This window comes from Nelusetta ayraudi, unplaced genomic scaffold (assembly GCF_046127955.1).
Source record: "Nelusetta ayraudi isolate G7.1 ecotype Tasmania unplaced genomic scaffold, CSIRO-AGI_Nayr_v1 ptg000019l, whole genome shotgun sequence".
Lineage (NCBI taxonomy): Eukaryota > Metazoa > Chordata > Actinopteri > Tetraodontiformes > Monacanthidae > Nelusetta > Nelusetta ayraudi.
The window spans coordinates 4,167,449-4,194,008 of NW_027466069.1; the positions used below are offsets into that span (position 1 = coordinate 4,167,449).

The 26,560-nt window shown below is 47.5% G+C and overlaps 2 protein-coding genes across 4 annotated transcripts; both read right to left on the minus strand.

Annotated features, from left to right (window-relative positions):
* Window positions 1–97: 97 nt before the first annotated feature.
* On the minus strand, window positions 98–7,655 carry LOC142888315 (pleckstrin homology domain-containing family N member 1). Of its 2 annotated transcripts, none has more exons than XM_076026501.1 (11): window positions 6,702–7,655; window positions 3,771–3,957; window positions 3,006–3,152; window positions 2,774–2,860; window positions 2,204–2,291; window positions 1,964–2,100; window positions 1,737–1,883; window positions 1,319–1,405; window positions 1,114–1,189; window positions 941–1,017; window positions 98–531 (listed from the first exon to the last, which is right to left on the minus strand). In XM_076026501.1, exons 1-11 carry the CDS (start codon window positions 6,794–6,796, stop codon window positions 493–495), a joined length of 1,167 nt encoding a protein of 388 aa, XP_075882616.1. In that variant the 5' UTR covers window positions 6,797–7,655; the 3' UTR covers window positions 98–492. The 2 variants fall into 2 exon arrangements, with proteins under 2 accessions (XP_075882616.1, XP_075882615.1); XM_076026500.1 differs by having other exon boundaries at window positions 98–544; window positions 6,702–7,654.
* Window positions 7,656–7,823: 168 nt separating this feature from the next.
* ttll10 (tubulin tyrosine ligase-like family, member 10) lies at window positions 7,824–15,532 on the minus strand. 2 transcript variants are annotated; one of them, XM_076026498.1, is made up of 12 exons: window positions 15,401–15,532; window positions 13,895–14,201; window positions 13,655–13,757; window positions 13,107–13,225; window positions 12,879–12,999; window positions 11,762–11,847; window positions 10,811–10,988; window positions 10,470–10,641; window positions 9,647–9,787; window positions 8,865–8,981; window positions 8,706–8,799; window positions 7,824–8,601 (listed from the first exon to the last, which is right to left on the minus strand). In XM_076026498.1, the coding sequence occupies exons 2-12, from the start codon at window positions 14,157–14,159 to the stop codon at window positions 8,336–8,338; spliced, it is 1,662 nt and encodes a 553-aa protein (XP_075882613.1). In that variant the 5' UTR covers window positions 14,160–14,201; window positions 15,401–15,532; the 3' UTR covers window positions 7,824–8,335. The 2 variants fall into 2 exon arrangements, with proteins under 2 accessions (XP_075882613.1, XP_075882614.1); XM_076026499.1 differs by lacking the exon at window positions 15,401–15,532 and having other exon boundaries at window positions 13,655–13,710; window positions 13,895–14,095.
* Between the last annotated feature and the right edge of the window lie 11,028 nt (window positions 15,533–26,560).

Below are 26,560 nucleotides of genomic sequence, written 5' to 3' on the forward strand. Positions count from 1 at the left end.
CTAATTGTTTGGTTGGGGGGCATGGGGGGGAGGGGGGGGGGGGGTTCTATTTTATACTGTCCCAAAGAGTTAATTCTGAAATCATTAAAACAATCAGAATGGAAATAAGAATTTATTTGCATTTCAGAATTTCACAAATGCATCAAACTGTAATATTAGCATTTACGTTGTTAACTGAGTTGCAGCCCTAGGTACGTTTTGTTTGGTAGAAAACAGGGCAAAATGGCTCTCTGCATTGTCAACAACAGAGCAAACCAGCAGAACGGGAACTGATTTTGCAGGTCAGAACACGTCAGAACCTCTTCACAGCTGACCTCCAGACCTCCAGTCATATATACACACTATCTACACGGTGCTTCAGGTTCCCGGTCGCAGCGATGACTCCGCCGTCCTGTCAGCTGCGTCGGTTGACGTGACACCGGTCGGCCGTGATCATCGGTTCCTGCGACTCCTTCCGCTGCAGCTTGGGCCCGACGGGGGGCGCCGAGTGGCTCACAGCAGCGTGGCTGTTTTTGTCTTTTGGCTGTGGATCTTGTTGAAAAATCTTGTTGTTGCAACGGTGCCACACACACACAGAACACAAGCTTTCATTTGCAACCATGCCAACAACAGACACGCCTGATGTCTTTCAGAGCCCAGCGTGCCAGATTTAGAAACTGAGACAGCATAGTGGCTGCCATGACGGAAAACTATTTGCATTTTTGACCTTATCAATTTATATATACAAGAATCAGGCCAGGAATGTTTTTTTTTCCATACACATAAACGTGTTTTCTTCTTAAACAGACAGAAAACATGACAGTTTCACGGCGATTCCATCAATTTCACCCAACCCTATGAACGCACCTATCGGCATTTGATGGCATTGGATCGCTGTGAGCACGCCACACACTGGGCCCTCAAAGACTTGGATGGTTGTTGTGTCGGGACGTTTTCAAACCTGTTGCAGCTGGAAGATCCAGTTCCAGTAATCCTCCGGAGAGGGGCAGGAGACCAGCAGGGGCTCCATCAGCTCGCCTAGAACACAACCGGAGAGGCTGTGAGCTGGAGCTCAGGCACCGACGGCAGATAAATTTGGTTTAAACTGTGTTTTCTTGTGTTTTTGGAGTGTACCTATGAGCTCAAACTCCATCCGCCCCGGCAGGGCCGACCTCTCCACGGCTCTGATGCTGTGCCGCGCCAACCTGCCCTGTTGGACAAGACACCAGAGAAGAAGAAGGAGAAGAAGAAGAAGAAGAAGAAGAAGAAAAGCAAACATTGTAATTTTCTCTTACGGATAAAAGTTTGGCATTCTAAACTTGACTCTGTGTCAAACTACCTCATATCTTATGTTGAGACGCTTGTTGTCCACTGACAGCAGCAGCACATCTTGGGGGAAAAGAACCATCAGTCTTTCCTGGACACCCTGTGAGGAGGACAGAGCAGAGAAGTTCAGCTCCAAACTACTTCAGCCCAGGCGGACGCTCAGTGAATGAGTTCACAACATGTTGTTCCAAATAGTTTTTGTATGTCTATATTTTGCTTTTCCTGGTGATGAAACTATATGTGAGGTTTTGACTCAAGTAAAAAGTAAAACCTACAATAATTGACACAAAATAAATTGCAAATAAATAACATAGCAATAAGTAAATAAAATAAAACAATGAACAAACTGTATTTTGAAGAAGAAATATTGTAACGAGAAAAATATAGAAATGTATCAAAGGTCCGGTGTTTTGCAGACGTCACATTGTCACCTGTCTCTGGGCGTTGATGATGTGCACCATGGAGATGCAGCCCGGCTGCCCCATGTGCTGGATGGGCGTCCCCTCCCACTGCCAGATGGGAGACTGGAGCAGGTACTTCTTCAGCTCCTCCCTTTTCCAGTGCTCGTCGCACGGCAGCTGTGACACAGCGACAGAGCGAGGTGACGGGGGTGCGCGTGCGTAAGCGTCCGCTCACCTGCTGCTGCGACGACGCTCACCAGGTAGGAGAGGGCGCAGTGCGAGGGGCTCAGGGGCTGCGCGGTCGACTTGTACTTCCTGTCCTCCATCAGCTGCATCCACTCGTCCAGCTCGGCGGCAGTGGCGCAGATGAAGGTCTTGGGCTCCATCACCGGACCTGGGAACACAAAAGAAGAAGACGGAGAGGAGGAAGTTAATCGAAGCACAATGAGTTTTTTTTTTTCCTTTTTTTTAAACAGCATCACCCGAACTTGACTCACCACTGATCTCGAACATGTGCGGCGAATGTGAGGGCTCAGAGTTGAAGGAGACGACTTGGAGAGAAAGTCCAGACAGTGGGAGGATGCCCTGAGAGGTCAGAGGTTATATATATAACATGATATTAAATATCATTTTCCCAGCAGCAACAGTGTGTGAACGTATAATTTCTGACTAAAATTTTCAAAATGGGAACCGTTTAGTGAATATAGGAGCAAGAAACATCTCAGTGTTCTCCCTTTGAATGCTACAGATTGATCTTAGACTTTATTTCTTTTAGAATTCTATTGATCCCATTCATTTTTCGCCATGTTATATTCATTCCTTATTCTTTCATATTACTTGGGAGCGGACGAACAGAAATCTGGACATACAGAATTTCAGCTGCCAAAGCCCCTGAAGTCTGTTTAGAAAAACAAACAAACAAACAAACAAAACAAGCAACAACTGAGGGTGAGGGATTCAGTCTAAATATTCCATCCATTTGTATTTGCATTTTCTTCTGTTCTTTCCAAGATCGGAGTGCCATGGCTGCAGGCACTCTAAATGCTGCTGTCTTTTCAAAGTTATACCTTGTAGATGAAGTCCTGCTGGGAATGATCCAGGGCCAGAATCAGGAGGTGGAACGAGAACAGCACCAGGAAGTGCTCGCTTTTGCCCTGCAGGGACAAAAATAAATAAATAAATGAATAAAGAACACATCAGGATAAATAGCCACATGAATAGGAGGAGCGTGACTTCACTGCAGTTGGTCCCTGAGCCTGAACTGTCGCCCCTCTCACCTGCTGACTCCTCCCACCTTACCTGTGTGTAGCAGTCGTACAGGGACACCAGCGAGGAGTGGACGATCTCTCCGTACATGTGAGGCGGCTGGCCTTCCCAGTCTCTGATTGGCTGCTGCGAGAAGATCCTGTGGTGAAGTTCATCTCTGCTCTTGCCCCACAGCACCACCTACAGGCGTAGAACTGTGTCAGCCCACATGCATGTGTGAAACGATGAACGGAATCGTGTAATTGAAGCATTTGTAATGTTTTTTTGTTTTTAAAAAGAAAAAAGTCATTGTGTTTCTTAAAGCAGCATACTGTGCATTGACATGCTGCATTTTTCTTGTAAAATCTATGTTTAGCAAGATATTTCATGAGGCATTGAGTCACTACGTTACTCAGAATATTTGGAATTTTGCCTGCGTCACACATCTGCTCGCTTTTCTCAACAATGTTGCCCAAGAACTTGACATTTGAAAATCAAACTGAATTGTTTCCTCGCGTAAAAACAAAAAGAAAAAACCCAAATGCCAGAAGATTGTCACATTGCATTTAGTTTTTCGGACAAATTTATTTTCAGTTTCTTCTCTCTTGTAAGAAAGATGTTTGTGTGATCATGTCTCTTCCTTCCATTGTTTCCTGTTTGTGTTGAATCAGCGGCAGAAGGGGGGGGGCATAGCATCACAGTGCTGTGGTGGAAAATGTGTCATGTGATGTTCAAGTGTGCCCTCGACACCACAAAGAGAGTCGTGACGCCTCTCGCACCAATGCTGTTGGTTTTAATGCAAACAGACAAACGCGTGACCTCTTTTTGCTGGTTCTTTATCGAAGGCCGGCGTTGTGGCGGTGGCGGAGGAGGAGGCGGAAGTGGCAGCTTTGGCGGAGGCGGCAACTTTGGCGGCGGCGGCAACTTTGGCGGCGGCGGCAACGGCTTCCCCTCTTGGCTGTTCCTCACTGACAGCTGAAGCCGGGATTCTCCTATATTCCAGACCCTGGACAGACACACACCTGACGTCAGGCCGAGCACCTTCATGCGGGCAACCAGCCCAAGGTACCGGAGTTAATCGTCAAGCAAGCAGTTTGTGTTTTGAAGACTCAGATGTGATACCAAATGTTGACGTCAAGAACTAAACTTGCTTCATTAATATGTCACAAATCCATCCAGGAAATAATAACCTTCAGTCTAGAACTTCTCCAGCGCCGTGGTTACAGCATAACCAAACTCCTGCAAAAATAACCTTTAATGCTAAAACGAAGCATCAATGCTGCTCTCTTTAGCATATGTTGCTACTGTTGTGTCCATTATTGTTGTGTTGTATCCAGGGGCTGAGCCTTCATAAAACTGTGTCCTTCACAAAGAAAGAACAGAGCACTAGTAAATGAGACAAAAAAAAAGTGGGCCGCAATGGATTCTGGGATGCGCTGTGTCGTGAAGGAGTTATCTCGTGCTGTCCTCAGTCTCAGCCAATGATATCTTTTAGCTGGGTCAGTCAACAAGCTAAGGGGCAGCTTGCAGCTATTGATGCCTGCTTTCATCACAACTGCAAGACCTGTTGGAGTGACGGCTTTAAGCTGAAGCTTGTCAAGATGGACGAGTGAGCAGGTCTGCAACTCGAGGCCCAGATTTCCTGACTAACATCACACAGATCACTCACACACACACACACACACACACTCACACACACACACACACACACACACACACACACACACACACACACACACACACACACACACACACACACACAGGTTTTGTAAAACTTCTTTGCATTTATTTCTGATCAATTATAAAGTTGTGTAAGCAGCATTGCAGCATTATGCTGAGACTGCTTGCAAGTCTAAAATTTCAAAAACTATTACATTATCATTATTATTATCATTATTATTATTATTATTATCATTATTATCATTATTATTATTATTATTATCATTATTATCATTATTATTATTATTATTATTATCATTATTATTATTATTATTATTATCATCATAAGCAGGGTTTTCCAGTTTAACGGCTTGCTCCCCTCCCCCGAAGCCACCAGTTGCTGGACATAATCAGATTAGAGACAGACCGGCCACTGACTAATTACCAATATATGTATATATGTTTTTTTTTCCGCATGTCTGTGCCTTGTTTCTCATTTTTGTTTCCTTTGAGACCGCAGTCACCTAAATCAGCTGAGTCAGAGTGATTCTCACTCTAGAGTTTCTGTTTTTGTTCTCAGGAAGCTTTTTGTTCCTCTTTAAATACACGTTTGTATCTGCTAACCTTTTAAACCCCAGTTACTGAAGACCCATTATTTCCATAAAATGATTACTCCAGTAAGGACCATCCAAGCTAAATACAAATTAGCTTGAGCTCTTTAAGTTGCTAATGAGACTGATCCATGACATGTACTCACTGCTATTAAACTACAAGGTAGTAAAGTAACTACTTTACACATGTATGGATTACGATAATGACATTAATACAAGCTGGAAAGCTACAGAATAAGTTTGCGCTGAGGGTGATTTATACTTGAAACTGTCACTGGATGGATGAAGCCACAAGTGATCAAGGCTGCATCTTCTCAATATAAATATAACAAAATAAATAAGACAAAAAAAAACAGCACCAGCATCCAGCAACATAAGCACACAACAACAGCCACACACGCGGCCAAATAGCTATTGTTGTGATTAGCCGTCGCTAATCCCCCGGCCTCAGATGAGCGGGGATTTGTCCCGCTCTTCCACGGCATTAAACCTCTCCACGCTTCAGACGTTGTCTCTGGGTAATCTGCTAATCACATCAGTGCAGCATCGCCGAGTTCTCCAGGTTCATGTTCAGTAAATAGGAACCAATTAGTTCCCTCCACCTCGTCGTGCTGCTGCTGCTGCTAACGCTGAGTCACGGAGGGGGCGAAAAACAATCATACCAATGTCATCAACCATTCCTGTAGGTGTTTCTCCCGTTAAGGTTGAGTGATCTGAACAAGTTTGGCCTTTTCGTTGCGACGCTAACAAGTGGGATTAGCTTTGTGTTGCAGTTCACCTACTGTGTCTCTTTCTTTTTCTTTGCTTTCTTTTTTTTAACCAGCGAAGCAGCTTCTCATTAACAATTATCCCCAAAAAACTCTGTCGATGTCCAGAAAACAGTGTATTTAGCCCTCTGTTTGCAGCCATCTGCAACACACCAGGTTTCAGCTCCCTGACAAACTGCTAGCAGACAGAGCTTGGACAGCCCACTGCAGGATGGCCTGGCAGCCACCTGCATAACACTGTTGGGGGGCAAGTTAGGAGAGGAGCCAGTGAGCCCTTTGTGTCATCACAAAATTCAAATTTTCAGAATTGCATTATAGCAGCAAGCAAGAGAAGACCGGGACCCGTCGAGTTTTATGGAGAGTTCAACGACCTGCTGAAGACGCAGAATATTTTTAGAAAACATGAGTAGAGTGGCAGATAGGAAAGCGTTCAGACAGAAGGAGACATCCTCTTGCGTTTTGCATTTCCTGCAGCAGAATGTGACGCAGGTCATGCAGAAGTGTTGCAAACAAATATACAATCAAATCGAGACAGTTTGTCAATGAATGTCACCACTTCCTGCCCCACAGCGCCGCATTGTACATTTGAAGAATGAAAAGACGCATGTTGTGTTCTTTGACCCAGACACAGCAAACAGTCACGCACTCATGAATCACAGCGGGAGTGTGTTTCTTTTCTATTTCTTTTTTTGTTTTTTGCCTTCCTCTCTTACCCCAGGTTGTCTCCGGAGAGTTCCAGCAGCTCGATCTCGTCGGGGCCCACGTCGTCCACTCCAGTATGCCTCTGGGTCACACTGCAGCATCCCATGACGGGCGAGCACTCCTTCCCCGGCGCTCTCAGCTCCTAGTCCGCACTCTGAGCACCATCTGCCCAGACAATCATCCCCACGGTGTCTGCGTGTGTGTGTGTGTGTGTGTGTGTGTGTGTGTCTCACAAAATCCAAAGAGATAACACACCAAAACAGGGGGCTTGTCGGGTCCAGAGAGGATATTGCGTGCTGGCAGGAGGGAGGAAGGCAGAGGAGGGGGGAGGGGGACAGGGGAGGCTGCTGAGCTCTAGTTACCCCCTTTTTAAGAAAAAGAAAAAAAACTAATTTGCATTCGCCGATTATCCCCTTGAAGACCCTAAAAAAGATAGTCGTCAAAAGTCTTTGAAGAGCAGTCGAAGGCGAGAGCAGCGACAGGTTCTCATCAGTCGAGGTTCCTTCCTTCCTGTCAGCTGGTTCTTCTGCAGAGGACTGAGCGGCTGCCTCGGTTTCTGTCTCAACCGCTCTGACCTCACATGGGGAACCTGCTGACGCCTCGGCGTTGGCAGCAGCAGAAAAAGACACCTCCGCGTCCCTCGCGCCGGGGTGTGGGGGCAGGGAGGGGATGTGGATGAGGCAAGCTGTCCTGCTGGGAGAGACGGAGCCTGAGACTCTCCGGCGTTTTCCGCCCACCCAGGGGCCTGACGCGCCGCTGGGCGAGCGGGATAATTATGACTCATGAAACAGAGAGGTGAAGGGCTGGCAGTCAAAACAACGAGCCGCAAAAACGCAGTGTTGATCTCCCCCCTGGGACTCAGAGGGATGAGTGACGGGCAGTCAGTCTCAGTTTGACGCCTCTGTTTGACCCACTGCGGTGCATTTTACACCTGATTTGCGCTTCGATTACAGTGAACAGAAGAATCGTCCTAAAGTAAAATAAGCCACTGAAGTCAAAGGAGGGCAAATTTATCGCCACATCAAGGTTATAAAGATTTGGGACTGTTGACGATAGTTGATGACATCAAGACTGATTTCATTGCTTGTCTGGTTGTGAGATCTTTGAAGAAAATCACAAAGCGACCCTGCAGGTGGACTGACAAGTGTTGTTTTTAGTTTGTTTATTTCCATCTTCAAATCTGACTCAGCCCCCTGGCCTTTGACCCAATCATTTTTCAACCCCTCCTAGAATTAAGCGACCAATCAGAGGTCCTTTCAAGTGAAAAAAAAAAAAGAAAAACTATGACGAGTGAGATATAAAAGCAGGTGTTACACGCAGGCTTTACACGTGGAGAAGAAAGTTTCTGTTTCACTCTTTGACTGTTTTGGTCAACTTGTTGTTGAACACTACACTGGAGTTCACTCACGGCTCCGGCTCCTTCCAAGAAAGCCTCAAGAAGTAAAAATCGAATTGCGCTACTTGCAATGAAAAGAAGGTACAAAAAAGGTCCAAGGAGTTTTCTTTCACTGATATTGTAGCAGGTTCTTTCCAAAATGTGAATGTGAAACACATTCAACAGAGAAGGTAAAGACTCCTCCTGCCATGAGCACGAACATCCTCATCATTCTCATTCGTCAGTCTCAGATTATCAATCCTCAGATTATCAATCCTCCTTTGATGGGCTGGAGTTCTTTCTGATGTCCTCACGAGGGTGGGCTGCCAGAGTCAGAGATTGGATTTTGCCGACAGGTTCTGACTTAGACGTGCACGTCTTTGGGGATGTTTTGGCGTTTTTCTGGTTCGACCCTCTGCTTGAGTTTTTCTCAGAGAGACACGCCCCGTTATACAGCAGCACAAAGTCCCTCTGGCTGGCCAACGGGAGCATCGGCTGCCTGAGGCGACACTTGTGGAAGATCTCTAAGGACAAATCTGGAATCGGGGAAAAAGTGATGTAAAGAGGCACAAGGCAGTATAAAATCTTCAGCTAATTTCTGTAGTTAGCATGTAGCATGTGAGAGCATCACTGGACTGACCCAGTGTCTCCACCACGGTCCTGGGGACGACCTCCTTCAGCACCTCGCAGTTTGTGTGAAGAGCCGGGTTGCAGTTCATCTCCAACAGCCACACCTGTCAGGACAAGGCAGCTTGGAGACGTAGTCGCCACACCAAACACTGCGACTCCAGGTCCAAACCTTAAAGTCCTCGTCAACCATGAAGTCGCAGCCGAGAAGGTCGAAGAGGCCGAGGCGACGATCCAACTTGGACTTGACGGCGAGAAAACACTGAGTCATGATCTGCTGCATGCGTTTCTGAGGGGAAAACGAACAAATGTACTGCCACACAAAGCATAAGCATTGAGTGTAAGACGAGACAAGAATATTGTACAGCAAACACCAAACCGCAGTGCTACTTAAAATGCTTTAACACTTGTGTGCAACCTGCTTAAAATATGCAGCCATACCTCAGTTAGCTAGCCTGCTAAAACTAGCAAACTGTAGTCTTTTCTAACACTTTTTTAATTACGTCTCACGCACTCTCGGACACAACTCATAAATCTAAATACAAAAAGCAAGGGGATCAATTATAAGGGTATAATCACATACAAGCAGATAGTGTTGTTGTTTTGTTTTTAAATAAACGCTACATTAAGAGGAAGCAGAACAAACGTATCTCAAGTTTCACCAAACTTGTAACTGACTTCTCGACATAACACTAAGACGTCCTGCTAAGGAAAAGCGACAGCCAAGGCCAGGAAGACGGTACCGACCTACTGACCGACCAAGAAAAACAACCACCGGCCTACCGAGAAGCACACGTGACCACGTGACGTTTAATTTGGGGTAATAACAGCCCGCTTGTCAGACTCAGACAGGACTGACATCATCCGAGGCTGAGCCACCATCTCAATTAGCCGCAGAGAGCAACTACTATCATCAGGCTGGTAATTGGTCCCTGAGAGCAGCGGGCAGCTCACCGTGAAGGCGCCCAGCACCCAGTCCCTGGGCACAGCCCCGCCCACGGCCAGCCGCTCGTTGACGTAGACGTTGAAGTTCCGCATAGACCACACCGTGTCCTCCTTCAGCTGCCCGTACAGAGGGTTCCGCTTCTGCAGGTACTGCACTCCGACAGCAGGGGGAGACACACGAGAGGCAGCAGCAGCAGCAGCGGCAGCAGCAGCGCGGTTAAAGGGCCGCTGCTCTATGGTGGTACATTTGAGTTGAAATAATAATCACAACCAACACCTTAACTAAGACAAAATAAAATTTAAATGGGAAAAAAAAATCCGAAAACACACTAATTAAAAGGAAATGGAAATAGAATGGAAAAAAAATAAAAGCAAGCACGCATTAAACCTAAAATTCACTTTTGAAGCAGAACAGCAATAGTAGTTTCCTTTATTCCATTCGTTCCTAGTCATTGCATAACTGATGAAAGTAAAAAATCTAATTCAGAAGATAATTTCTCACAAACGGTCCTACATTTTGTTAATAATTATTTTTCATTATTGCCACGGCACTCGAGTCCCTGTGCCCGAGAGACTGTTTGCCTTGTTAAAGAGCAATTTATACTCTTTGTGAGTGTGACATTGAATCAATACCGCATGCTAAGCCTTAAATAAAGCACTGTCAACATTCGCTAATGTCTCTCTGTGTGTATTAAAGGTGTATCTACACCTGCTAGTTTCTAACATAGGAACCTAATCTAATGCCACGGCGGGTGCTTTAAAGGTTCACTACCTTTTTCTCTGTTTGTTTGTTTTTGTTTTTTACTTTTATAGAGGAACCTTGAGAGCGTACCTGATTGGTCAGGTGGGTGCACAGACTGTTTGAGTCGGGGTCGTAGGCGCCGCAGGTCAGCCGCACGTATCCGTGGCCAAAGAAGACCATGTAGGGTGAAGTGCAGGCGATCAGGAGGTACGAGCGCACGTCGAACTTCCTCCCGTCCAGCAGCAGCGGCTTCTGGATGTAACTGAGAGAAACGACGTGGCTGTTTCTGGGTCTGGTGGTGAGTCCGCCTGCGTTTCTCGAGCGGGTACGACAAGGAATGAGACAGAAGTCTGGCTGATTTCACAGAGACACTCTGAACCTCCAGCTCCGCCGAGAAGATCAAGCCTCGGAGACACCGCGTGTTCACCCACCGCTGGACGACGCAGGCCTGCGGCCGGCGCTGGGGCCTCTTCCTGCCGTTGTCCAGGAGCTGCAGCTTCAGCCTGAAGGCCTCGACCTCCTCCCGGCTTTTCAGCAGGAAGATCCCCCGGCCCCGGTTCAGACCCGTGGGCTTGCAGATCCACATGCGGCGCTCGGCGTCGCACACACCTGACCACACACACGACGGCACGTCAGTAAAGTCAAGGAAAGTTTCATTATAAATGGAAAAACAAATCACATTAAAAACTATTGCTGACTATCTATCTATCTATCTATCTATCTATCTATCTATCTATCTATCATGACAGGGCCATCATCAATTTCGAATTTCACCTAATGGGAAAATGTGGTTCCTCTGGGTGTTTTCAACACATTACTTTCAAACTGAAAGCGAGTGGAACCAGGTGTCTGCGTCTTTCCCCTGTTTGCCCACTGATAACCTTGTTTGTCGTGAACTCGCGCGCTGTGCATATCATAAAGCTGCGGCGCCACACCGGGACCCTTTTCAACTGCCTCGCACCACCTCCTCTTCCTCCTCCTCCTCCCCTTCCTCAAAGATGAAGCAGCACGTCTCTCACATCATATTGAATTCTTACCTGTCCTCATATTTTTTTAAAGTACTTTGTTTGTGGCCGCGCCCCGCCCTCTGCCCTTTGCTGGCTGGTCTCCATGGAAACCAGCCGTTCCCCTGGTGATTCTTATCGTGGCCTTACGGGAGGTGAAGTGCATTATTTTTCCAACGTCCTCGGCATCTTAATTAAAGGGTCACCAAGGCGACCGTTGTCTCGCAAGCCGACCCCCCCGCCGCCACCACCACCACCACCACTACCAGGTCTCAGGTTTGACTCATCCCCTTTCAAAAAGTGAAGCCCACAATCCAAACCCGGATCCAGTCGGACCGGTGCGCTGTTGCCTCGGCAGCAGGATGCGTTCGAGGCTACCTTCCTGCTGGTTGAAAAACTCCTCCCTCTCCGCCGTCACGTCCATGCGGAAGGTGGCGGGAACAAACTCATCCATTTTCAGCCTCCTGCGGAGAGCGAGAAGAAAAGGGGCGGAGCCCTGAGCCGCCCAGCCGTCCGTTTGTGTCCACAACAAAACAGTTCCAGGGTTCCAGGATTTTTTTTCCTTCCTTCTTATGTGTTGCAGATTAACCTTTGTATTTAATAATCATTTACAGTGGCCTCAGTTTGAGCAGTTATGATGTCATCAGTTTGAGCCAGCTTGTCAGCTTGACCTGACCAGAGACAAATGAATGTTAAATCCACAGTGTTCACTTTGATGCATTTCTAAGAAACTTTTTGAAACAGGAAGAAAAAAACAAAAGGATAATTTCCAAAAAAAAACTGCTAAAAAAGTAGATCTGACCTTTTACTTTTTACATTTGTCTAAGTGTCGCTGTCTTAAGCGTATTTATGTGTGAAAACACTTTGAGGAAAACTGTTGATTTACACTTTAGAAATGTAATATCTATTTTTGTGTATCCCCCTGAAGCAGTGTTTTCAACCACTGTGTATTATGTAATTGGTCTAAAAGTAATAATATTCAATTGTGAAGTGATTGTGCTTTAAAAGGAATGTGAGCTTATTTTCCTCCCTCAATTCCTCTCCAGGATATCAGCTTTTCGTGCCTCTTAACAGGTGTCACACTGAGTATAAGTCTAAGAGCAGTTTGTTGCATGTTTAGCTAAACTCTGTGCTCAAAGCCAGTCGGGAACACAATGGAACGTCTTCTTTTCTCTATCAATAATGGAGAAACGTTGCTCAATTCTGGTTAAACTTGAAGCCCTGCAGCAGCAGCAGCAGCGGCAGTCACACTGCGGCCTTTGTTTACAGGCTGGCAGTGACTTCCTGTTCCTCGTAACAACTAGGTCCCCTGGCTGCAGGCAACTCAACGCACGTCGGTCGAAAAAGTCAGCTTCATTCTTTTTTTAATTTTTTTTCCAAGACGCAAAAAATGTCAGGCGTCCATCGGCCCTTAAAGGTCAGCACCCACATGTGCGTCCCAGATTAAAACTGCGGAAGAAACAAACTCCCTCAGCGGAGAGACGGCCCACCTCACCTGAGCTGTTGACCGTGGCCGACTTTGCCGCTCACGCGCTCGTACTCGCGCAGGCTGCACAGGAGGCCGATCTTGGTGGTGAGGACGCCGTTGTTGGGGATCTGGAACAGCAGCTGCTCACCTGGGACCAACGGCGGAGGGGCGTAAGGACCTTTGGCAGGCGATCGCCTCACCGTTTTTCCTCGACCTGGCGAGGGCGAAGACCTCTGACGGGAAAAACGTGCCGACCTTCTCTGAAGTTGCTGTAGTTGGCGGTTGACTTGGTTTCGCACCACTTGAGTTTGAAGTCGTCCCTGTTTCTGTCGTGGATCCTCTTCCAGCCACGGCTCTCACAGTAGCCGCTCACTCTGAGGGAGAGGATGGAAGAAAGTCCGCTGTAAAGGCCCCATATTAGAGTCAAGTGTAGACTTTTACATATAAACAGGTGAAAATAGGTTTTTTTTTAGCCTTCTGTTTACAGCCTCCTGCTGGATTTTAGCCTACATCTAATGATGCTTTGTTGGACAAAAGAAGGGGACAGAAAGAAAGTGCTCTCAAGGGGCAGAGCCAACAACTGACTGGTGGGTGTGATCTCAAACCTGGTAGAGGTATCATCCCCCTTTCTGATGTCATAAAGGGCATATTTCCAATCTTTATTCTGGTAGGAATCATTATCAGTCCTAAGACGCATATTACTGCTCAAATGTCCAGAACATGGGACTTTCTAATCAAGTAATGTAAGTAAAAATATACCATAATGACTTTTGTGATACATGTATTATTTTTTTTTTACTGACATTGTTGCCCCGTTGACTCCCCCGAAGAAGAAGAAGGGCCCCAAACCCCGAGGTTCCTGCGTGGAGGACAAGGTTCTGCTGGGAATCGACCTCCGGAGGAAACCTGACACAGGTGATCACAGAGAGCACTAGTATTGTGTGTGTGTGTGTGTGTGTGTGTGTGTGTGTGTGTGTGTGTGTGTGTGTGTGTGTGTGTGTTTTATCTTGCAGACCACCATGTTGTCAGAATCATCACCACACCTGACACCTTCTTGCTTGTTTTCTTCCTCCTCTGCATCTTCTCCCTCCTGGCCCCTCCTGCTCCATCCTCTGATGTCACTTCCTGCCGGCCGCTCCGGTCAGGTGACCAGGAGTTCTTCGGAAGCTCTGAAGCTTCCGCAGGGCGCCTGTCTGGAAGGGGAACCTTTGCGTCCTCATTTTCCTCCACTTCCTCTCGCTGCTTCTCCAATGCGGTCGACAGCACAAGCGTCCCGCCGCCAGGCTCCGCCCACCTGTCAGCTGACATCCCCGCACGCCGCCTGCAGAGCGCTGGAGATGGCTGCCAATGCTTCAGCACGGACAAGCAGGCGAAACGTGACGTCAGTGCACCTCTGTGTCACGCCAGCGTTTGCACGCTCTCACATGAAATGATTTACTGACATCAAGTGTATTTAAAGGTCCAATTACAAATTTTATTGGACCAAATTGGACCCGAGTGATAAATGTTTTTTTTTTTTTTTTTTTTTAGGCTTGTCATATCCAGAAAAAACAGCATATTTATCGCTTGGAAAAGATGGTTGTATCATTTATGGTGAGTTCACTGGCAGGATACAGACACATATAGTCTGAATACGGACACATATAACTTGAACATATGGGTCCTCTAATAACAACACAAAGCTACTAACATGATCTTAAAGTCTAGGAATAATAATATCTACAAAAATACGTTTCTCAAATAGGTTTAGAGCTTAACATATCCATTAAATATTTCTAGTTTTTATTTTCTAGTTTATATAGTATATATATATTATAATATTTCTAATTTAAATACCCCTTGATATTTTGATATATGATATACACTACCAGTCAAAAGTTTGGACACACCTTCTCACTCAATTTTTTTTTATCTTTACAACTTTCTACACTGCAGATACATACTGAAGAGATCAAATATAGTGAGTGAGATACATGTAATTATGTAGCAAAGAAAAACACGTTATATAACTCTAAATGTGATTTTTATGAAAGGTGGCTACTTTGAAGACTTCAAATATAAAACCACGTTTTGGTTATTTTACACTTTTATTGTTCCCCACATAATTCCATGAGTGTTCTTACGTAGTTTTGATGCCCTCAGTGAGAAACTGCAATGTCAATCGTCATGAGAATAAAATAAAGGACATTAAAAAGGTGTCTCAACTTTGACTGATAGTGTGTCCATGTTTTCTTTGTTTCCAGTTTAAAAAAAATCTGCATCTGACCTTCATTTCAGCAGGTACACCTCGGTAGTCACCTATAGCAACGTTAACTTTTTACGTTTAACACAGCACCACTACGTTCTACTGCCGTTAGCATTAGCATTAGCAGTTTGTTTAAGTTGAGCGTTTCAGCCTCTAGGGGGTGCGAGCTCCTGAGCGTCGCCTCAGAGTCCTGGCCGATCGTCCCGGCCGATCGTCCCGCCTCCCTGCCTCGCTGCTTCAAGTGTAAAAACGGCACCAGACCAAACCCACTGAACCGGCACAGAGACGAAAAAAGCTTTTTTACCTGCAGCCAGACGGGCTGGGAGCCCCACTCAGCCTGCTCCTCTTCTGCAGTGCACACTCAGCCTGCGCGCCGAAGGCCCCCGCTGATAAAAATCACATGTTCTGTCAGCGGTTTGCCCCTCTAAAATGACCCCCTGACCCCGCCCGCCGTCCCCCCCTCCTCCCCTTGTCGCGGATATATTAAAGTCGATGTAAACAATCAGGCAGTCACTCAGGTAATAGGAGCCTTAGCAACAGTCGCCTCTTGTAGGTTGAACCTTTTGACAACAGCAGCCCCCAGACAAACTAGCCTCTCAAGGTTATATGCACACACACACACATACATACACACACACACACACACACACACACACACACAGACACAGACACACACGCACACACGCGCTACAAACGGCACACACGCCCAGCCTCCAGGTCCAGCTTCATTCATTATTAACGGCCCCTAAGCTTCTGTTGTGTGAAGCCTATGGTAACGTAAGACCGGGCCTGTCACTCAAAGTGGATCTTTCAGGGAGTCACATGCTCACACAAAAGGCACAAGACGTTTCCCTTCAACCTCAAGCGACAAAAGTTTCGACAAAGCAGCAGGAAGGAAATATTAACCAGGCTTCCTCCAAAAGAGGAGGCCCCGTCTGTTTTAGTATTAAACATCCAAATTAGCTTCGCGGAAACCATAGCATAACCTGAACCTGGAGCCGTTTGGCCTCTAGACATTGTTTTACTGACAACACAAAGTCATTGCGTGGAATCGTGTTCAGAATTACAGCAGTGTGTTGACATTAACCACGTTGTCTGGAGCCAAATCCAGCGGCAGGCAGGCAGGCAGGCAGGCAGGCAGGCAGGCCGCAGAGCAGCATAGCCAGCCAACTTAACACCTCCCCGTCTCGCTGACTCGGGGCCCAGAAGGAAACACCCAGGGTCCCGACCACAGTTTGCAATTACGCATAATCTCCTCTCTTCCTCCCAACGGCCTGATAATTGACAGGGTTGGGTGGCTCTCTTGCGTTGCATCCACGCCACCGTGTAATTATACGCAAAGTGGGGTTACCAGGAGCAACCTGAGTGAGAGCGAGTTGCGCTCAGGTAAAATTACATTTTAAACTAATTTTTTATAGTAATAATTGATAATAATCCAAAGTAAATAACCCGCTAGTGTGAAAAGTTTTAATGCATTTTTTATGGTTCTCAGATTTGGTTGGCCGGACAAAAAAAATACAACTAAGCAAGTAAGTAATGTTAAAAACAAACAAACAAACAAATTGCGAATAAAACCCATATAGAAAAATTATTGGAACCACAGCTGTTAGAAATATATTATGTTATGGCAACAGCAACACCAGCAATGACAACAGGCAATCTTTTTTGACTGATGACTTACTAACTCACTCACAAGCCCACGCACGCACGCACACACACACACACACACACACACACACACACACACATATACAGGTATATATGATTTCATTTCACCACTAGATGTCGTAGTTTTGCGCTGCATGTAACCCCAAAATAAACCGGATCCCTGCATGCCCTCTGTGACCTCCAGCGGGCAAACAAGAACAATGTCAAGGGACAAAGCGAGGACGTGATACTGGAGCCGCAGGAAGTCCTTCTAATTTTCTAGTGGGTAATTCCCAAACCACCAAACTCTTGTCCCATCAAGAACTTGAATGAAAGCAATCAGTCAAAAGTCAGCTCCACGCCTCATTTGCAACGTTTCGAAATGTTCCTGTCATCAGCAGCGTGCAACAGCGTAGGTGAGGCTAGAACCGCTTCGCACATGACTGCATTTACAAGCAGGAAGCAGCAGTCTGTCGCGTCGGCGCCCCCTTCGTTTAAACTGAGGCGGAACCTCCCGGCGTCGGTCCGGGAGTCCAGGAGTGCGGAAAAAGGCAGCGGGGAGACGGAGCAGCAGCAGCAGCGCTGTTACCGCCGGCCTCCCGGAACAGAACAGAGCTCTTGGTTTCCAGCAGCCGGTGTCGGCCACACCTTGATAAAGAGCCGCCATCTGATAGACACGCTGAGTAAAGTGCCGTGTAGGTGGACAAAAGGGAACAGGCTTGTTTTACAGCCCCGTCCAGCTCACAGATCACCATCTGCCAACTGTGTGTGTGCGTGTGTGTGTGTATTGTGTAGATGCGCATGCACATTTGAGCGCACACCCTTATCTTTTCTAATATGTGGGCGCGTGTGTGTGTTTTGTGTGTTCACTGATCGGTTCCTCTTTTTTGTTATAAATTTGACTTTCCACTTTTTTTTCCGGACCTCAGGTCATTTATCAAGTTTCTCCCTTTCATTCAGCTGTCAGAAAGCCCTCCTCCTTTCTTTTACTTTTTTTTGTCCACGCCGAAACAGAACACACACGCACACACACGCACACACAGCGTTGGAAGGGGTGATTTACATTTTTCACCTGTGTGAGTGTGTGTTTTTTTTTCTGCCTTTTGTGTGGACCGACTGTGTTAACTAAACATTTTTGAAATATGAGGACATTTCAAGTTATGTGAACTGCCTCACACAACTCAGAATGACGTAGATGTAGTAGAAGAAGAAACCACGGCCACACGTGTGCGTGTCTATTTACAGTAGTGATGTTTGTTCTCTGTATTTTGGCCCGTCCTGGTCTGAGGATGGACTAAATATTCAGGAATCAAGTGTTTTGCTATCTGTGTGAAGACTCAATTTCTTTCCAAACCCAGAAGAATTACAGGTGAACATGTTCACTTTTCTCCAGTTATTGAAATGGTTTTCACTTGCTGGTGAAAAGGAGGTTGCCCTCAAAGCTATGGAAATGCATGTGTGTGTGTGTGTGTGTGTGTGTGTGTGTGTGTGTGTGTGTGTGTGTGTGTGTGCACTGCCGCTGGAAACTCGTCCGTTCCCATGTCATCCCAACCGCCTCCTGCAGCAGGAAGCGCTCGGCAATTACAGGGATGCAGCCTGCAGCAATGGTGTCCCTCCACAACCCATTATTTGGAGGGATTCTCCTTGTCAAGGTGTTGCGGTGGAAGGCGGCGGAGTTGTATTACGACGTAAAGAAAGACTCCAATCAATAGGGTCTCTCTCTCTCTCTCAATCCCTCACCCTCCCATTCACAAGTTCCTTACTGAGTTACAGAAAGGGGAATGGGTGTGTGTGTAGGGTGTAGGTGTAGGGGGGGGGGGGGGGGGGTGCTCCTGCAGCAGGCGGGGCCTGGTTTCGTTCCCAGGGTCGGCGTCCGACTCATTCCCGCTGGTGACGAGTGGCAGGAGGACACATCAGATTTCGCCGAGACTCGGCCCGACGTGGGAAAACAGGAGGATTCTGCCGTGAATCACTCATATAGGTTTGCTGAACAGTTCCAACCTTTACCAAATCAATATTTGGTCGTCGTTCAATATTTAAAGCGGATTTGTATGAGAATTCCCATGTGTATATATATATATATATATTGGATGGAGCAATTAAGAGTGCGACACGGATTGTGAGTTATGCTGTCAATTATATTTTTTACACCCTCAAATTTAAAAGTTAGTTGGAACTGAGTGGCGGCCATTTTTAAAGGACTGGGGAGATGCAGTGGAAAATTTCCATTTTACCAAATGGGTGGGGGTTGTTGCCATGGCAACACCTCTGTTCCAGCCTGTAATCAGTCGAGTTGCTCTCAGTGCTCTGTCTGTCTGTCTGTCTGTCTGTCTTGTCTGTGGAAGAAGTTCCCTCTGACTAAGTTTTGCACCTTCCACTGAACACACACACCTCTTCCTCCTTCCCGCCGCGGCTCCTTTCTCCCCGCCCCACCCCTGGCTGTTCCTCCTACCGCAGCCCGGCGGCTAGCAAACCCCGGTTCAGTGAGCCCGAGCGTCCTCGTCCACGGCCCGCAGCCGTGCAGGAATCCGGTCCGACCGCCTCAAGCATGCACGGGCCGGCGCAGGAATCCTCGGCAGGCGGCCTGCCAGTGGAACAGTGTGATTCAGTGGCGTGACGTCGGAGGAGTAACTCGTTCCAGTTTCCCAGTCTCACTTGCAGGAGAGACGGCGACGTGTTTTCCTGTTTTTGTTTCTCTGTGCGTAAATTGCTTGATTTGGAGGTTTTATTCTCGTTACTTCCCCAGCAGTAAAACAGACCAGGCTGAGTGTTTCACCGGAGAGTGTAACATGGGCAGCGACTGAGGCGGTTCAACCCGGAGATGGTTGTAAAAGTCCCACAATTCATCACTTTATTGCTGGGATTCAGTGTTTGCTGGAGGTTTAGACTACAGCTCAAAAATGATTCCATAATTCTTAACTTCAGAAATACGCTTTATAGTAACTTTAAGCGACAAACTTATTATATATAACCATTATAATACAGGAAGACATTCTGCTTTATGCTGGTGAAAATACATACCACTAAAATAGTTTTGATATTTAGGTGAATTTGCCCCTTTGAAAAAATTATGACAGGTACTTTCTTTGAGCGGAGCATTTCGAAGAAGTAGTAGTCCACCCACGGATTGTCCCTTTAAAGCTTTTAAGTTTTATTGTTCTTTGCCCAGAAAGTTCTAGCAATGATTATCCACCGTGTTCAGCACTTGAAATCAGTCGAATGATTCCATTTATAACCTAAAGTTTTTCAAGTTTTAGGATTTTTATTTCATTTTTTACAGATTTAGATGAAAAAACAAAGAGGCGGGTGTGCTGTTGTTTTATGGGCCAGTGGAGCAGGTGTTCTTTTACTCTGCCGCAGTCACGTCGAGGCTTTTGATCGTCGTCTGCGAGGAGACGGGGTGAAATCCTGCCAGAAAAATTAATGATTAAGTTGCCTTTTGTCTCCTGCTCACACTTTGATTCCTTATTTATATAAGCTGCTCCAGGGAACCAGGTTCAGCCAGCCCGTAATCACAGGACGGGCCCATAAAGATTCCTAAAAACAATCATTAAACCCAGTTATGAAATACTTCTCCTTTCAGCGAATCGTTCCCGCCGTTCATTTCGCCGCTTCATCAAAGTCACCTTTCAGGTTTTGCAGCCGCGGACATCGTGTTTCCGAGAGCGAACTCGTGTGAGTCTCCCCAGCGCTGGGGGTAACCAGGGGCCCCGGGGCTTTTTTTATGCTCAACGGCTCAGTTTGTCTTCCATCTGATAAAAAACCTGATGAACAGCTGACCACCTTCGAACCAACAAACCTCAGGGGCCGAGCTGAATAGCTTTGTATTTACTTGTGTTGAGCTACGTTAGTGACAGTGATCAGTCCCGAATTAAAAAAAACAAACAACTAACCGACAAGAGTCTCGAGTTGTCTGGCAGTTGTCTGCTTGTCCAGTTTATCAACCTGTTTTTTTTCCCCTCTCTGTGTGTGCTGGGATACAATGAGGGCTTAGCTGGGGAGTTGGGGGTGGGGGGGGCTTTAGGGGGAATTGGTAAACTGAGGCATTTAAACAGAAGCTCTGTTCACAGGTAACCTGATCCACACCTGACTGCAGCTCGGCATTCCGGTCTGACCGAGAGATCCCCGAGAAAATAAAAGTCTACAGAAAGCCAGCAAACCGCCAATGGAACAAAGCAGATTTTAAAAAATAAAACTGTAAAAGTTTCATTTGAAAGAATGAAGCGGAGACAATTTTGTTTTTTCCTTTTCATTTTTTTTTCTTGCCACTTTATTAAATCTTCTCTCACAGTCACCACAGTCACTTCACATCATGGAGTTCACAGTGCATCAGAGATAATGACGCCTCAGTAGAAGGAAAAAAAAAAGCCTTTGGAAAAAAACAGCCTTTGTTCTACTGTACCTGGGCGAAGGCCAAGTCGCCGGCAGAAGAAAGCAGGTCGCCCGACACGTACAAGTCGCAGCTATTTCTTAATATTTTCCCCTCCTTAAGAATCACGTCAACATTCCTGGAAGAAAAGTCGTTTGGAGCAGATTTCAAACACGACAGTTGCCGAAGGGGACTGCTGCTCTTAGGAGGGAACTCTGACTCAGGTCACATGGAAGGAAACCTCAAGCTGAAAAAAAAAAATCACTTCCAGTGCGAGGATCATAGTTCCATAGTTTTCGCAGGTCACTCGGATACACCTGCTGAATTGGAGTGAATACGAGAGAATACGCTGAGTGTGGCGTGCGTGTCGGACAAGCGATGGGGATGAGGGTAAGAGCAAGAGCGCGGCAGGCAATGCCATTTAATGGACGGCATTACCAGACAGTATTAGACACCAGTAATTACATCTAACCATGTCTGGTAAGACGCCTATCAACAGGCTGGAAGGGCGACGTCGGAGCTTCCACCTGTGCAAAGAGGTGGAAGAAAGGGTGGTAAGAGGGAGGGGCCGGGGGGGTCGCAAGAGAAGGCAAAGGACGGCTAGGCAGTGTGTGGGGGAGGAGGGGGGGGGGGGTAAGCAAACACAGTTCAAAGTTCCCTCTTTTGGTGGGGCGCAATTTTAACGGGTGAAGAACGAAAAGTGTTTCTGCTGTTATGTGGCTGAGATGAATGGGAGCATCGAGAGCAGAGAAAAGGCTGTTTACCTGTGTGTTGTGTTGTGCTATGTTGTGTGTGTGTGTGTGTGTGTGTGTGTGTGTGTGTGTGTGTGTGTGTGTCTGCGCCGCTCGGATGAGGCAGCTCGGTGGGCAAACAAAGGCGCGGCTCAGTATTTGCGGGGTAATTCTCCCTCCTTAAACAAACACTGAGTTTCTGCCGGCTCCAGGTCTATTATTTGCCTTCTCTCTCGCTATCCCTCTCTCACGCCGGGGCTGGAAGCTTCGCCTCTTAAATTCACATTTGCGACGGGACGTTAATGAAAAAACAGGCCCCCCCCCCCGCCAGGCTGAGCTCCCAGCTGGTTTGAAGCTGAGAGGAAGAGCCGCCGAGACTGGATTGAAACTGAAGGGCCAGTACACTTGTGGCTCTTTCATGTGGGGGTGAGCGCCTCAGCCTCAGGTGAGCTGCTGCGTCAGTAACCAGGATGTGCCACGCGGCCGGAGGAGGCGAGTCGCGCCAATCACTGCCACACAACACAAAGGGTGACGCTGGTCGGGAAGTGGGCGGGTCCTGCAGGACCGGTGGAACCGTCAACCGACTGCTATTCTTTAACCTGGGTGGGGTGAGGGTGTAATGACGGGTGCCTCTTCTTCTTTTTCTCTCTCTCCCTTTCTCTCCTTTGCACAACGTAGACGGAGAAGTTGGGGGAAAAACATTCCTTGCAGGAAGTCATCGTTAATATTCACCTGAAAACTGGTGTTTCCATAAAACACTCGCCTCGGCTGTTACCCTTCCCCCATAAATGACTGTCACGCAGCCTGAGGCACCAACAGGAACTAGGGCAAACAAAAGGAAGCCAACTTAGTAATAATAGTAATAATTCAAAAGCAGAATTTGAAGAGCCGTACGATGATCCAGTGGGTCTCCCAGGAAACATCGTTACCAGACAGTGTTAGAACAACACTTGTACAATCCAGCACTGTCAGGTAAGATGGATCCTGAGAGCCGATCTCCAGGGTCCAGGAGGCTGAAGGTCGTGGTGCCACAGGTTGAACCTGGTCGCTGCCGGCGGACAATGATCATCATCATTACCAGGCAGTATTAGAGAGAGAGATGATATCCAATGCTGCCTCGTAAGATGGAGACGATCGCCCAGACGAGACCGATGCTAAACGCTAACACCCCGCCGGCCGGTCAATGCTACCAGTGAACAGCATGAATGAAACTGGGGGAGTTTAAAGTACGAAAGAAAGGAATTAAAGCTGAAAATGTCTACAAGCACAAAATAAGACAACATAAAAAAACAACAAAGCTTGGAACATGCACAGGGCGGCTTTCGCCCTGCGACGCCTTCGGTCCCTCTGCGTGGCTCAAAAGTAAGAGGGGGCAGCAGAGAGGAGGAAGTCCATATTTGGAGGCCGAGCTGTGCGCCGTGACATGTAATCGCCGGGTCCTTGTTGTGGTTGAGGAGGGTGGAGGGCTTTAAGGTTAGAGCCGCTGTCACGGGGAGACGGTGCCACACTGGCTGTTAATGATTGCCCAGGCCTGTTCTGACGAGTCTGAATCTACAGCACGGCGAGCTTGAAAAGGCCTGCTTCTCTACACACGCACGCACGCACACGCACACACACACACACACACACACAAAGAGCGCTAACATCAACTCTGTGAGGGTCGCACACATCCTCTGAGGCACGCCACCGGGTTGGAAAGCACATCCGCCACTGAGAGCCCTTCAGATCCGGGTATAGGGGCTCCTGAGCGTGACGCACGCTATGCTACTAGTTTCAGACTGCGTGGGTGGAGAGGGAAGTGGGGGGGGGGTTTAGGGTTTTTTGTTTGTTGTTGTTTCTTTCCTCTGTCGTTTTTTTCCGTTGGCGGATCTCTCAGGCGGGATGTCTTTGTGTTTGCCGAGTGATGAAAGGCTGATGGAATGCTGCTCGGCTCGACCTGAGTGGATGCCGTGTGTGCAGAAGGTCACCGCGAATGGTCCCCGTTTACTGAGTAACGCGGGTCGTTTGCGGACTACGCGGCGAGAAAAGCTCACACCTTGGCGGGCAAAAGCCTAACTTGCGCCCTAGTTCGGTTTGTCAAAAACAACAAAACAAAGAAATTTAAAAAAAAATCACCCCGTTGGTCATGCTGAGCATTGCGCGTACCACCAAACAAGCGTGAGCAACAGTTTGCTTTCGACAAGGCACGATTAATTTGATCTTAGAAGAAAGAACGATGAGGCGAAAAAAGACTGCATTCACTTTGTCCGACGAAGAAAGGCGGAGCTCAAGTGAGAGCGAGAGGAAGAGAGGGGAAGAAAAGTCGGAGCGGAGAGAGGGAGAGAAGTGAAAATGGGAGAGTGCACCTGTAACCTTACCGTCATGGAAGGCACCACAAGGAAGGAATTCCACAGAAACAGTAAAGCGAGCACGTTCTGGTGAGAGAGGAGAGGAGGGAGGAGGGGGAGCCGAGGAAGGACAGAGAGAAGGAACTGAAGGTGGAGGTCTTGAGTTTCCAGCCCGCTGCCTGAGACCCGCTGCGTCTTCCTGCCGATCAGCCAGCCAGTCAGTCAGTCGGGCCTCCACCAAATGAGAGTGGCGAGTGGAGCTGCTCTCCCAGCCTAGACTTAGTTAATCATCAGCATAATGAACGAGCACTGCAGGGTCTTCTGAGGAAAGGGGAAGAAAGAGAGGGAAGGAAGAGCGGAAAGAGAAGCCGTGGAGGTGGAGGTAGAAGTGGAGGGGGAGAAAAAGGGAAAAAGATTAGCCCACAAGGTTGGAAAACGGCGGAGAGGCGCTGCTGTTACCTGGGCCAAATATCTACCGTCCCGCCTGTCTCCTCGCTCGCTCCCGCGTACGTCCAGCAAACTCTCGGGTTGTCCTCCCTCCGTTAGTCCACATACCTGTGCCACTCTTCTCATGCTAATTTGCCGCTCAATGTGTCCCATTGTTGCACATGGTGCTCGCTGTGGTGGGAGTCCGGGCCGCTTACAGCCCCGCTCACGCTCCTTTTTCTCTCTCCCCCTTTTTTTTTTTTTCGCTGCCTGGTGGAAGTGAGGCGCGCTCAGGTGACTCCGCCGTGACTGCGCTGGAATGCGACTCTGCCGACGGCCCCTCCGATAGGTAAACTGGCCCTGGCCCTTAATCAATAGCCGCCGTCTTTGTGAGGAAACAATAGGGCAGGGAAACCCAAAACCTTATTTAAGCGCGGACCTTATCTGAGGAGCCACCTCCACCTCCTGGAGGCCTCGAGGCCCGGCCAGCAGCTGGTGCTCAGGCCTGGTGTGTGCCGCCACCACTGCCGCACGTCTGCTTTAAATGCGTGCTAGGTGACTAGCCAGGCGCTACATGTGTCACAGCCATAGGCTCCTCCCTTGCCGCTCACCGTCCTTTCACCGTCCTCTCTCAAATATTTCCACTTAATGTCTTTAATGTTCACGGAAATGTGACCATAGAACAGGATTCAGGATTCAAGATTGTTGTTTTTTTTACTTTTATCATTTTAAAGCTTTGTATGGGCTCCTCTCCGAATCACCGGGATTCTTTTAGGTTACATTCTGCCCATCAAAAAAAGGAAGAGCGATAGTTCTGGACTGCAACAGGTGAAAACCAACGTGGCACATCACGCTTGAAAAGGATTTTATTTAATCATGCCGACTGACTTCTGGGCTATTTTGACAGTAATAACGCAATAATTCTAAATGTCTTATTACACTGCCTCTTAATGAGAAGAGTAAACAACATTACTGAAGCAATTGCACGACATTAAGTCAAAATGGCCCTGGGCCATTACACAGCGTCATTAACCCTGTGATTAAAGCGAACCTCTCACCCCGTGGCGTGACACAAATATCCCTCAATCTTGCCTCAGACCTGCAGGAAGACTCGACGGCTTTGACGAGGATCTCTGGCCGTACTCAAACCCCTCCGCTCTTCCCCCGCAGGAGCGACTTGAGCTCACGTGACCCGCATCTATTCAGCCGTACAATAAAGAAACGAACAAATGTTTCCTCTTTCCAACCAATCACAGTCCTCCACCTCGCTCTGCCGCTGTACGTCGGCGCCGGCAAGCGGACGACATTTTCCCTCCGTTTCTCCCCCGTCGGCCCTCCACTGCCCAGTACAAAAAAAAAACCCTCTCGCTCGCAGCAGGGGCGGATGTGACAACAAATACGCCGTTTATCCTGTGCAAAATTCTCCTCTCTGATAAGTCCAACGCTGCTGCAGCTGCAGCCGCGACTGCTGCTGCGGCGGTGTGTTTCAACACGCTCTGAGGAGGAAGGGGGGCAGCGTGAGCAGACATTTTACGTCCGACACGCGGCCAGTTCTGTGCAAACTTCCTATAGTTCCTCCCAAACGCCACACAAAAAGGCAGACCATCTATCAATTTGTCTACAAAAGGCACGAAAAGTTGAAGCAGCAACTTTCTAATACTAAAAAAAGAGAGAAAAAAAATTGCTCATAGCCTCAACCGATTCGGAGCTCAACAGGTTGTCAGCAAAAGTTGCCCAATGAAAAACAACTCAGTGTGAGAGCCGAAGGTGGACCTAGGAGGTAATTCAGAAGCCTGTTCGGTACTGTGGATGGATCCTGGTGTTCAGCACATTTTAGCGCACCGCAACTAGGACTCAGCATTCATAGCCCTTGACAAGTCTGGCAGTTCGACCTGCCCCAACTGGTCTGTCCAGTTTAGGAATGAGTGTCGGTTCCTATTGTTTCCTCTTTCTTTCTCCCAGGT